This window comes from Peromyscus californicus, unplaced genomic scaffold (genome assembly GCF_007827085.1).
Source record: "Peromyscus californicus insignis strain IS unplaced genomic scaffold, ASM782708v3 Scaffold_11__1_contigs__length_118956290, whole genome shotgun sequence".
NCBI classification, from domain to species: domain Eukaryota; kingdom Metazoa; phylum Chordata; class Mammalia; order Rodentia; family Cricetidae; genus Peromyscus; species Peromyscus californicus.
The window spans coordinates 97,968,729-97,982,750 of NW_026294402.1; the positions used below are offsets into that span (position 1 = coordinate 97,968,729).

At 45.4% G+C, this 14,022-nt stretch overlaps 1 protein-coding gene across 1 annotated transcript in view; it reads right to left on the reverse strand.

The window, feature by feature from the left end:
• The window catches only part of LOC128097835 (phakinin), a 44,870-nt gene that overhangs the window by 12,247 nt on the left and 18,601 nt on the right, over nucleotides 1–14,022 (reverse strand). The window contains exon 4 of the mRNA XM_052718618.1: nucleotides 12,767–12,928. Within this exon, the coding sequence (XP_052574578.1) occupies nucleotides 12,767–12,928 (162 nt within the window). The remainder of the gene's footprint in view (nucleotides 1–12,766; nucleotides 12,929–14,022) is intronic.

Here is a 14,022-nt window from a genome sequence, read left to right on the forward strand (position 1 = left end):
AATAATTTTATGGCTGGGGGTCAGCACGACATGAACTGTATTAAAGGGTCACGGTGTTGGGAAGGTTGAGGACCACTGTTCTGGAAACATCGTGACAGAAGTCTAGGATATCTTTAACCCCAGCATAGACTCCCCATCTCACAGCCTATAAGATGTCCCTTGCTCATTCTTTTTGTTTTGTTTTAAAATAGGATTTCTCTGTGTAACAGTACAGACTGTACTGGAACTCACTCTGTAGACTAGGCTGGCTTCAAACTCACTGAGGTCCACCTGCCTCTGCCTCCTGAGTGCTGGGATTAAAGGAGTGCACCACCATTGCCTCGCGTCCCTTACTCATTCTTAAGAAACTGAATCACAATCTCCCATCTACATGATCTGTCTGTCCATCTGAGCCTAGCAGTAGAGTGTTAATCCTGGGTGTGGTGCCACACGTCTGCAATCCCAGCGCTTGGGGACAGAGGCAGGAGGAACAAGAGTTCAATGTCATCCTCATCACCATAGACTGTCCAAGGCCAGCCTGGTCTGCAGGGGACCCTGTCTCAAAACAAAAGCAGAAAAGAACCAACAGAGTGTTGATTCTGCAATCAGAGTGTGGCTCTGCCACATGCATGGTCTTAGGAATTACCTCTCTATTCTGTGCCTCAGTTTATTCAGTAATGGGTGAAAATCAGAACTCCTATCTGAATGGATTGAGAGCTTATCTGTCAAATGCTTGGAGGGGTCTCTGTTACCTGGTAGTTCTCAGGAAATGATCTGTTCCAGGGCTTTGCTGGCAAGTCTAATCCTGCTGTGTGGAATGGTAGCCTGTCTACTCTTGCTTCCCACCCAGCCAGCCTCCCTAGATTGTAGAAACTGGGTGTGCATTGATTACTCCCTATCCTTCTGGATAGCTTTCTGGCCCTTCAAACCCAGGGCATACTTAACAGCCTTCACTAAAGGTCATCAATGTGGGCCCAGCACATGCTGGGTACTCAAGGAAGAAGGCCTCCTGTGAATGGGACTAGACCAGATCTTTTTTTATTAGGAAGACCAGCTACTTCAGTCATGTGGTACCATGTGTTATTTAGCTGCCGAGAGCTTTTGGCAGGCAGGCCATGCATTCTTGATTTGGTCCCCATCCCCCTTTCCTGCTGCACAGTGCAGGATTTATTTGGGAGAAGTCTGGATGCTATTCAGCCTGTCCCAGTGACACGGGGCATCCTCATGGGTATATTAAAAACTAGTATGACGCTCAGTGAAACTTCAACATGAGCATAATGCTGGCCTGGCGAGGCAGGGTCACATTGCTCCTAGAGAGGACACAAGAGTCACCTGGCTTCTGAAGTTTTTCTCTGAGGTGGAGGGCCAATTCCCAGGCTATGTGGAAACTGCCAAAAGAAACATCTGAGGTAATGGCCTCAGGGACTTGCGGCCCCACCCCTTATCTTGGATGTAATTAAACATACTGTATTGCTAAAAGCAATAGAAGCAACTCACAATGGGCCTAGGGAGAAAAAAATAGTTTCTCTTAATTATCGGAGAAGTCTGAATTATAGTATTTTTGTCTTTGTTTATTAGGAGCATCCTACTCTTAAGGGACTTGTTTGCTTGTCTCCTAGGAGACGGCTATGTGTGGAATATGAGTGACAGTACCTTAATTCCCCAGGGATGGTTTGAGCTGTTTCATCTTTGAAAAACTCCTATTTTAGAAGGAGCATCTTTATATCTTTTATGGGAACAGCCAATTAAAAGCATCTATGAGATGCTTTGGGGTCAGGCAAACCAGGTAGCCAGGGAAAGGCATCCTTCTGAGACAGGGACTATGCACAGTACCAACCAAAGCCTCAGACCTGGCATGAGCTCTACCTGTGGGCTGTGAATGCATGAGTGAGTGGGACTCCTTCAGCGGACAGTGAGATGGCAGTCGGCCATTCAACTACTGGTTGCTGACCACTCGAGGGCTTGAAAACATATGAAGATGAACCTGAGCGCAGCCTTTGCAATGTCTATATCTTCTTCAGTAAAGAATCAAAGCCGGGCGGTGGTGGCACACGACTTCAATCCCAGCACTCAGGAGGCAGAGCCAGGCGGATCTCTGTGAGTTCAAAGCCAGCCTGGGCTACCACGTGAGTTCCCGGAAAGGCGCAAAGCTACACAGAGAAACCCTGTCTCAAAAAACCAAACCAACCAACCAAACAAACAAACTTAAAGAATCAAAGGGCAGGAGGGAACTACTCAACAGGAAGTCTCCATTTTCTTTTTCAAAAATTAGCTACTCTGATTCTCTTCCCCTGCCCAGAAGTGCCACAAATGTAGCATGCCACAGGAACCCAGTGTTGGAACACACACACACACACTCACACACAGATACCCCTTACATCACAGACACACATACACAGACATACACAGACACACCTTACATCATGCAAACACACACACACACACACACACACACACACACACACACACACCTTCCTTACATCACAGACACACAGACACAGACATACACAGACACACCTTACATCACGCAAACACACACACACACACACACACATACACACCTACCTTACATCACAGACACATAGACAGACACCCCTTACATCACAGACACAGACATACACAGACACACCTTACATCACATACGTACATCTTACATCACACACACTCACACAGACACACACACGTGTGCACACACACACACACATACACACATTCTTGCATTCCAGAGACAAGACTGATTTATCTTCTTTACCTTTCTTTCACTTTGGCAAGGTCTCACTCCATAGCTGAGGCGGGCCTTGAACTAGCAGTGATCTGGCTGCCCCAACCTCCTGAGTGAAATGATTATAGTTATGCTGGGGGACATCTTTCTATACTCTGTAAATATATGTTGTTCCCATTGGTTAATAAATAAGCTGCTTTGGCCTATGGCAAGGTAGCTTAGAGGCAGGTGGGAAATCCAAGGAGAGAGATGGGAAAGAGAAAGACAGAGTCTGGAGAGATGCCAGCCTGCTGCCCAAGGAGCAACATGCCAGCAGACTGGTAAAGCCATGAACACATGGTAAAACATAGATTAATGGAAATGGGTTAATTTAAGATATAAGAGCTAGCTAGCAAGAGGCCTGCCATAGGCAATACAGTTTGTAAATAATATTAAGCCTCTGAGTGATTATTTTATAAGTAGCTGTGGGACCATGGGGCTGGGTGGGACTGGAGAAAACTCTGGTTACATAGGTATGTACCATCATGCCTGGTTGACAGAACTATTTTCTGTGATATAAAAAGAGTCACAGCAAAACTAAGTAATAAGTCCAAAACATAAGTGAAAAGGCATGATCTGTCAGTACATGGGAAAGCAAACGTGTATGGAATCCAGTGTATCGAAAGAATGTCTGCTTCCTTAAAATATGAGAAAGGCAAATCAGAACTACACCGAGGAATAATTTTCTTACCTAAAATACCAAGCACATATGATCAGTGAGGATGTGGGGAAAAGGGTACTCTCAGATACTTCTTTGATAGGAATATAAATTCTTGTTCCACTGTATAATTTCTCAGCTTTGAGACTATTACCATCTGGAAATCTCATGATTTCTTTCTGTCTACCTACCTCTCTTCATTCTCAGTAGCGTGTCCAGCCCATCACTCTGACTGTTAAAGACATGATAGTGGTAAGTTTAGAGAAAGTTCTTGATCACAGATGCCTCAAGCTGCCCTGAGGCAGGTGTGGGTCTCTTGTCTGAGCACAGCAGGGGAAGGATCTGTTTGTTAAGGGGCTGAGGCCCCAGGGACCAAGTTCTCTCCCAACCAGGTGGCTACTAGTGTAGAGTGGTGGGAACAGAGTAAGTCTCTGGTTTCTGCACACTGTTCAGAGGTGGAGAGCAAATGGAAAGATGAGACTTCAGGATGCTGTGGATATCGCTCTGTATGCTGTGAATGTGTTGCTCTGATTGATTAATAAATACAGTGCTGATTGGCTAGTAGCCAGGCAGGATGTACAGGTGGGACAAAGAGAGAGAAGAATTCTGGGAACAGGAAGGCTGAGTCAAGAGTCGCCAGCCAGACACAGAGGAAGCAAGATGTGAAGGCAGAGCTGAGAAAAGGTACCAAGCCACGTGGCTAAACATAAATAAGAATTATGGGTTAGTTTAAATGTAAGAGCTAACCAGTGGTAGGCCTGAGCTAATGGCCAAGCAATTTTAATTAATATAAGCCTCTGTGTGTTTATTTGGGTCTGAGCAGCTGCGGGCCTGGGCGGGACTGGAGAAAACTTCAGCCACATCAGGAAATGGAGGTGTGCAACTGGCTTTAGGCAGAGGGACCACCACGGGAAGGAGGGTAAGATGGAAGAAAGAGCTTGCTAGCCAGAAAAGGACTGCACACCCAGCTTAGGGTAAGGGAGCAAAGGTCTGCCTATGGCCAGAAGAGAGGACTTCCCCTCCCCAGGGGGAGGTAGGCTGAAGGTGATAGGAGGCAGACAATGGACAATTTCATCTCTGCCTCAGTGGTAGTAGAGTGGAGGATGGGGTTCTCAGACAGCCGTAGATGTCTCTATCCTCTGAAATCAGCTCATAACTAGGTGTCTTAGGGTTTCTATTGCTGTGAAGAGACACCATGACCACAGCAACTCTTATAAAAGAAAAATTTTAATTTGGGCTTGCTTCCAGTTCAGAGGTCAGTCCATTATCATCACGGTGGGGAGCATGGTGGCATGCAGGCAGACATGGTGCTGGAGAATGGAGCTGCAACATGTTGATAAGCAGGCAACAGGAAGTAGACTAACACACTGGGCTCTTGAGCATAGGAGACCTCAAAGCCCACCCCCACAATGACATACTTCCTCCAACAAGGGCACACCCACTCCAACAAAGCCACACCTCTTAATAGTAACACTGCCTTTTGGGGACCTTTTTTTTTTTTTTCAAACCACCACACTAGGCTATGTTATATAACAAGGTGAATAGCTTTTGAAGGTGTCCTTCTGCCTCTAAGTTGGTTAACCTAAAGTTCATCAAAAGTAAGAGCATCAGGGTGAGGTTGATTTAATCAGACCAAGGGCCCAACACAGATACTGTTCTTCTGTTGGCTGAAACAGACCTACTTTTTTAAACTAATTAATTTTATTATATGTATGAGTATTTTTTTCTATATGTATGTATACCATATGTATGCCTGGTACTCTTGGAGGCCAGAAGAGGGCATCTGGTTTCTCGAAACTGGAGTTATAGACAGTTGTGAGCTGCCATGTGGGTGCTGGGAACTGAACCCTCTACAGGAGCAGCAAGTGCTTTTAACTGAGGAGCAATCTCTCTTGCCCCAAAGAATATAGTACCTTTGAAAGTGTGTTTTGGGCTGCCCAGAACATCATTTTTGTGGTGCTCAAAGGCCACCACTGAAATGATCACATTCTGTGATGGAAAAGCTTACATGAAATCAGGGAAACCAGAAGATTCTCTTTCCTCCTTCCCTCCCCTCTGGCCCCTTCCTTCTGCCTCCTGTCCCATTCTTTCTGTTAAATATATCTGTGAAATGGGAGTTGTTGTCATCTGGATGTGAGCGACCCTGCACAAACTCATGTGTCTGAATGCTTGGTCCCCAGTTATGGATCCTTTAGTGGGGATGTCTCACCACAGTGTCTGTGGATTATGGACCAGCCAGCCCTGCTTCTGTGTGAGCACCCTGCTTCCTGGCTTGCTGGGAATGGGGTGAATGACAGCAGGCACTCCAGTGATTTTCCAAGGTGGTCTTCATAAGGTCATTTGGCTGCAGGTTGAAGAAGGTACTCCAATGTGTGATATTGTGACATGATGAAACATATTTGATATTTTTGGTCTTTGGCTCCCAGCCAGAGCTCTTAAAACCCTGGCAACTTCCTAGATGATGAGAGCCGAAGGAGTGTTCTCAGTTATGATTAGTGTTTGTTTCTAGATACTGAAATAGCTCCAAAGTGAAAAAAAATAAAAATAAAAGGAGTGTGTTTTCCTATCATTGGTAACAAACCTCGTTTAACAACACTCAAGTTCATGTTAAAGAGATGTCCTTAGTAAGACCCTAAAGGGTGTGGGGGTTGGTGACTCCCCCCTCCCCCCACGCTGTGATTAGAAGCTAGAGCTTTTACCCTCACTCCTAACTCAGGGAGGGGAAAGGGACTGAATCAGTGAGAGCTGACTTAATTGCTAATGGTGATTTAATTAATTATGTCTAGAATGAAGGCAGTGTGAACCCCAGAAGGCCACGTGAGCACTGGAGAGCTTCCAGGCTGGTAGGCAGTGGAGGTGTGGGGAGGGAGGGTGGTGTTCTGGGAGGGGACACAGCTCTGTAGCTCCATCCTACATCTGACCTCATGTATCTCTCCCACTTGACTGTTACGAGCTGCGTCTGTTATAGAGAATGGGAGAAAACAAGGGACGGGTTTCCGTGGGTTCTATGCCCGCTGTTATAGCAGTTAATGGGATGTGAGGAGGGGATTATGGAAATCCCCCAGTAGGGATGGTTGATCAGAAGTGGGAGGGGCAGACTTGATTGTCAGCTGAAGTCAAGGGCAGGCTTGTGGAACTGAACCCTTAACCTATAGGATCTGGCAAAAACCTCAGGTACAGGACGCCAGAACTAAATCAAATCGTGGGACATGCGGTTGGTATTTGAAGAATTTCTTGGTGTACAAGAGGTGTAGACATTTGGTGTGTCTTAAAAATGTCTAGCTTGGTGGGTGACATATACTATGACCCAGGAACTTGGGAGGCATTGGTAGAAGGATTGTGAATTGGAGGCCAGGCTGGGCTACATAACAAGAACCTGACTCAATGAATAAGAAGTAAATAAATAAGACTAAAATTCAATAATAATAATAATAATAATAATAATAATAATAATAATAATAATAAGTGCAGGGCACTATTCTCAAACAAGTTCCTTTGGAAGGCCTCAGCGTATCAGGGGAAAAAATAAAAATAGAGCACATTTGTGCTCAGATTCCACCCACGGAGTGAAACTCAGTTAATTGTCTGACTATGAGAATTCAAGGTTAGCCACATTGCTGCCAAATCTCTCTGTCAGAGTTAATCCCAAAATACACCAAAAAGGCAGCCTTGACCTACCCATCAGTTGTTTCTCCCTTGTTCTGTCTCTCTGTCCTCAGTTTGCAAGTCAAGTGAACTTGAGGTGACTGCTCTTTCTTTTGTTGGTGCGGTCTTCAACCCTGTTCCGTGAAACCAGCCTCCTCTGCTCACTGCCACTTGCACTGTTCTAGAGCTGAAGATAAAGGTGGCTGTACTAGGGACGTCCCACTGCTGCAAGGAGATGCCTGATGTGGACCATTTAAAGGAGGAACAGTCGATGTTGTTCCTGGTGTCAGAGGGCCAGTCCCCACCACAAACGCAGAAACAGGGCTGCGGTGATCGCTGTCTGCAGTAAAGTGTTTACCCTGAAAGCATAAGGACTTTGAGCCCCAGAACCCACGTCAGAAACAAACGCACCAACAAAGCCAGTGTGGTGGTGCACACTTGTAATCCCAGTGCGAGGGAGGCAGAGGGAGAGGGGAATCCCTGGGGTTTGCCGGACTGCCTAAAATCTAATTACTGCATTCCAGGCCAATGAGAGACCCTGACTCAAACAAACAAACCCCCAAACAAAAAACCCGACAAGGTAGATGGCATTCCCCAGATAGTTAAGCTTGTCCTCTTGATTACACACACACACACACACACACACACACACACACACACACACACACACACCTATATATATACACACACACACCTGTATACACACACACACACCTGTACATACACACACATATGTACACACACACCTGTATACACACATATCTGTACACACACACACACACACACACACACACACACACACACACACCACACCCAAAACAACCAACAAGCACATACCAGAAAAAGCTGGGCCTCTAGTTGCGTCAGATGCTCATGCACCTGTCTTCCTCCCTCCGGCCTTCAATGTTTCATGGTCCAGCTCCCCACTGCCCGACTCTGCATCTCTGCCTGAGCTTGCCCTGAAGCACTGGAAAGGTCACTTGGCTAGCAGATAGCTGAAGTATTAATGTCCGCTGAGCCCCCTTGCCTCCTTCCTCTGCAGTCTGTACCACTTCTCGGCATCTCTATGAGCTTCTGCTCCAAACTCAGCTGCTCTCAAAGACAGCCTTTGTTGGTTCCCTTCTCCGTTTCCCCTTTGCCGCTGCTCCCACCCCTGACTCACCCACTAACTCCAAATAAATCACCGCCACTCCAATATTTATCTCCAGATCAGCTTCTGGGGAAGAATAAACTAAGACATAAATTAATCATGTTAATTAATTTTCAGCCTCCTTGGGCCAAAAGGTAATTAAATGTGTGTTTTCCTTCCCTTTCTGAAGGCCTTTGGAAGCAGTGCTGAGCGTTCCCACTTGGCTTTGCTGCCAAGTAGCAGACATGAGACGCTCAGGGCAGGCAAATGTCAACCCCCGAGGGTACAGGCACGGCCGACAGAGCTATTTATTGCAGGAATTCTGGCTGTCAGTTCGGATCTCTGTTGACAATCAGAGGAAATCACTCGTTCTGCAAATATTTTCTGAGTTCTGTGTCTCTGCAAGAGGCCCAGGCAGTACTGGCCAAACGAAAACAAGTGCTGTGTGTCTTCTGTGAGATGTGGCTTTCAGATCACTCTATTAAAAACACTAATGGATCTGTTCAGAATTAATGTTTGAATTACTGTTGAGTTGATGATGATTAGCAGATGACGGGGTGAATGGTAATTGCTAGTTTTGTCGGGGGTTTTAATTTTCACACTAGGCAGGATTTATTTCCGATAACAATAATGACCGAGACCATTTTTTAAAGATACAGTCACTCAGTGTGGCGTGCACTCCAGCAGTGCTCGGAGGGAAAGTCAGGCTGCAAACTGCTGGGCTTCCTGGGAATAGCTTTGGAAACAGAGGTAGGAAAGATAGCCAGCCAGGTGTGGTGGTGCACACCTGTAATCTTTTTTTTTTTTTTTAAATCTCCCATAATCTCACTTCTCAGTGGTAACTAACTTTATCTTTTCTTCTTTTATTCTTCGATCTTACATAACATCCTGATGGCAGTTTCCCCTTCCTTCACTCCTCCCAGTCTTCTTCTCACCTCCCCTCTCCTCCAGATCCACTCCTCCCTTAAAAAAAAAAGAGCAGGCCCCCCAGGGATTTCAAATAAACAGGCATAACAAGTTACAATAAAGACTAGGCACCAACTCTCATCTTAAGGTTGTATGAGGCAACCCAGTAGGAGGAAAAGGGTCCCAAGCTCAGGCAAAAGAGTCAGAGACAGCCCTAACTCCCACTGTTAGGGGTCCCACAAGAACACCCAGCTACATAACTGTCTTTGTTAGGGCTTCTGTTGCTGTGAAAAGACACCATGATCACAGCAACTCTTATAACGGAAAACATTTAATTGTGTGGCTTACAGTTTCAGAGGTCTAGTCCATTATCACCATGGCAGGACATGGAGGCATGCAGGTAGACATGGTGCTGGAGAAGGAGCTGAGAGTGAAGAAGGAGCTACAGCTTGATCCCACAGGCAGCAGGAAGTGGTCTGAGATACTGGATGTGGCTTGAGCATATATGAGACCTCAAAGCCCACCCCCACAGTGACACACTTCCTCCAACAAAGCCACACCCACTGCAACAAACCACACCTCCCAATAGTGCCACTTCCTAGTGAACAATTACATTCAAACCACCACAACAACCATAAAGTATATGCAGAGGAGCTCAGATCCATACAGGGTCCATGATTGTCGCTTGAGGCTCTGTAGGTCCCTAGGAGCCCTGCTTAGTTGATTCTGTGGATAGTGTTCTCATAGCACAGCTGTAATCTTAGCACATGGGAAGCTGAAGCAGGAGAATGGGGAGATCAGGTACAGCCTGGGCTACACAGGGAGACCCTAACTCAAATAAGCAAATGGACCAGGTGGGTGTGGTGGTGCTCACCTGTCAGCCTGGCTCTTAGGAGGCAGAAGCAGAAGTATCAAGATTTCAAGGTTGGGACTGGAGAGATGGCTCAGCGGCTAAGAGTACTTACTGTTCTTGTAAAAGACCATGTGGGTTCCCAGCACCCACATGGTAGCTCATAACTGCCTGTCATTCCAGCATCAGGGCATCTGATGCCCTCTTCTGACGTTCCCTGGCACTGCATGCATGTGGCACACATACATACACTCAGGCACACACACAAACACATAAAATAAATAATTTAAAAGAGTTCAGGGTCATCGTTGCCTACATATGGAGTTTGAGGTCAGCTTATGATATATGAGACTGTTTCAAAAATTTAGAAGAAGAAGAAGAGGAGGAGGAGGAAGAGAAGGAGGAGGAGGAAGAGGAAGAGGAAGAAGAAGGAGAGGAAGAAAGATGTTGATGTTATAGAAGGAAGCTCTTTAGACTCAGAGCCAGCAGAGTTGTGCCTGGTGCTACCAATCAGCCGAGTGACCTTGGGGATTCACTTGCACTTTCTGGGTCTCAGTTTTCTCATCTCTTAAATACAACTCAGTACTTGAGGGAATGGTTTTATATGGTCCCCAGGCCCCTTCAATATTCATACATCTCTTTAAAAAGAGGCAGATCTGCTCTCTGATTTGACTTCATTTTACTCGATGTAGTAATATCTCCCAACAGAAAGGGTGGGGGATGGAGGAATAGGAGTGGAGAAATAGGGGTGAGGTAAAAATGAACATTTGAGGGATGCAGAATTGGGGAAGATCCTGCTGAAATGGTCCTGTTGGTCATTAGGGGCTTGAGGGATGGAGAGTCAGGGAGAAGCAAGTGGCGAAGGGTCCTCCTTTTGTCTTTGGCAGTTCTTGGGACTGTCGTGGTCCTCAAGGCTCAGGAAGGTCCTCACAACTGTCCAGAGAACTTTAAAAATGACTTACTTTAGTATTTAAGTGTGTCCACGAATGTGTGCATGTATGCATGCACATGTGTGTACCTGTAGATGCAAGTGCATCAGAGGCCAGAAGAGGATGCTGTGTCTCCTGGAGCAGGAGTTACAGGTGATTGTGAGCTATCTGCTATGGGTGCTAGGAACTAAACTCAGCTCCTCAGCAAGAGCAGTATGTGCTCTTAACCATGGCTCCATCTCTTCAGCCCCTGAGAACTTTTATTAATAATAATAAAAAATCTCAAAGTCTTTCTGCTCCTTCTGATTTAATTGTTCTAGAGTGCACCATGGACGCTATTTCTGAGACAATCCTACTGTGCATTTGGCATGGGAAGTTACCAGCTGAGCACCAGTGGCGCCTGGCTTGTCTTTCCCAGTTCCTTTATATGCTTCTCCCTCTCCTACTCATTTCCAGGTCCCCAGGTGAGTGGCAGGGGCATACCAGAAGGACAAACCTTCTGCAGTCTATTTTCTAGTAATTCTTTTGTTATTTGTGAGGTTTCATACAACTTGGCTTCTTTTCCTCATTAACATGATTCAGGCTACTTAAGAAATTAACTTGGAAATACTCAAAAGAAAAAAATAACATCTCAAAGTGTCAGATAAGTCAGCTATTCAAAGGTAACCTGCTGCTAAGGTTGGGCTAAGTTTTGTGGCTACCCCTTAAGAACCGTGCTGTACTGTATATAGCAGGAGTCGGCAACTTAACAGGTGGAAAGCCAAGTCTAGTCCACTTTCTGTTTCTATAATTTGTTTTTTGAGATGGGTCTTAGAACTAGCTATATGGATGAGGCTGGTCTTTTTTTTTTTTTTCCTGGAGCTGAGGACCGAACCCAGGGCCTTGTGCTTGCTAGGCAAGCACTCTACCACTGAGCTAAATCCCCAATCCTGAGGCTGGTCTTGAACTCACAGATATTCACTTACCTCTGCCTCTCAAGTGCTTGGATCAAAAGCATGCCCAGCTATAAATAAAGTTTTATTGGAACACAGGAATGCTTGCTGCTATCTATTGTCTCTGGTTGCTAATACACCACAGGGGCAAAGATGAGAGGCTGCAACAGGAATCATCTGGCTTCCCAAGTCTAAAGCACTTACTATTTAACAAAAAACCTCCTCGTCAGTCCCTAGTACATACCATTCTGTAATTGCTTTTCTTCCATTTTACTTTCTACAGGCTTTCCCTGTGTCATTATAATTACTTCATAAGCATCCTTTCTAATAGCTGGTTTCATTGCACATAACATAGTCAGGTGATGGTGTAGTTTTTCTCTTACAGTAAGACATTTATATATTTTTACCACCTTTTTATTTAACCCTTAAAATGCTTCAGGGAGTAGGTTTAGATATAAACTCTCTCTGTGTGTCTCTCTCTGTCTCTCTCTCTCCTCTCTCTTTCCATCTCCCCTACTTCTCCTTTTTCCTCTCTCCGCACTCTTTCACTGAGCTACATCCTTACTCCTTGTATTCCTAATGCTTTCTTTAAGGTGCTGTCCAGATTGTTCAGCTAGTGGGTAGCAGGCAGCAGGTAGGTAGCAGGCAGCAGGTAGCAGATAGGAGCATATGAACACTATTCATACAGAAGATAAAACCCTTTACTCAAAGGCTGGATAGCAGCTTATACCTTATATCTTTGATGATGCAGTGGAGAATCCTTTACACATTTGCCAGAATTGAACATTGTCATTTTAAACATTTTCTTATTTCAGAGAGGCAAACAAGCATTATTACTTTATTTTGCATTTCTCCTCTTTCTACGGGGACCAAGCTTGTCGCTAAAAGGCTGCTTTTCTTCTACACACTGGCTGCTTCCATCTTTCTTGGCCTCCTTCTTTCCAGGACCCAGGGGAAGATGCTGGCCTGTCTCTTACCTTAGCTTGGAGCAAGGCTCCTGCTTCCGCTCGATTCTTTTCCACATCTCTCTCCCACTGAATTCGGATTGTCTCAAGGACATCGTCCAGACCAGTGCCCATGGGAACATCTGTTTGCTCCAGTTCAGACCCTGACAGCTGTTTGTACAGAACCTTCACATCCTGAAAACAACATTGGACACCTTAGGTAAGCTCCAGGGAGGAAAGAACAGATGTGAAAGTCTAGCCAGGAACAGCTGGCTCTGTGGGCGCTACTCTGCCTCCATCTATCTATCTATCTATCTATCTATCTATCTATCTATCTATCTATCATCAATCAATCAATGTGTTTGTTTATTTTGCACATCATGCATGGGCATCACAGAGACTGGCAAAGCCCCAGGTCTTCTAGGTGTAGGTATTGTTTTCTTTTCTGAAGGACGCATTTCTTAGATTTTCTCAAGCCCATTCCCATGCCCAAAGCAAAAAACTAAATAAACACATAGTCAAAAGTAAGTATATAGATATAGTATAGTAATATACAGAAGTTTGGCACAAAGTCAGGATATACTAAAGGAGATTAAAGCTAACTCTGGAGTCTAAGGGGTTACTGCTGGGGCATGGTCTTCAGGAACTGAACCAGGAACAGGAAGGAGTGGGCGTATAGTTTCTGTCCTCTTCAGGCTGGACACAGGAGGAACTTCCCAGTGGCAGCATGGTTCAGTGAGGTATGATGCTCAGCTTGAAGCACCCTGGACCATGAGTCAGACAGTGATGTGTGTGCGGTGGTTTAGTGCTTCCTGTAGATGGTGAGACCACATCCCTGCATCCCTCCAAGGTACGTTCTGGGCCTGTCACTTACAGATACAGCCTTCTTTTTTTTTTTTTTTTTTTTTTGGTTTTTCGAGACAGGGTTTCTCTGTGTAGCTTTGCGCCTTTCCTGGAACTCGCTTTGGAGACCAGGCTGGCCTCGAACTCACAGAGATCCACCTGCCTCTGCCTCCCGAGTGCTGGGATTAAAGGCGTGCGCCACCACCGCCCGGCTACAGCCTTCTTTTGTTAATGAGTGTGTGGGAACTAAAGTGTGGGTCTGTCTTTAGAATTATTCAGTTTATCCTGTTCATGGAGTGTTGAAAAAAAATCTGAAATAGAACACTTTAGGAGACCCTCCCCTCATTTCCAAGTAGTTTTAAGAGTCACTTCTGATTATGGATGTTTCTTCCACATATGTATTGCCCTGGTTCTTGAAGACACTGGAGTTTCAGACTTTTGCAGGG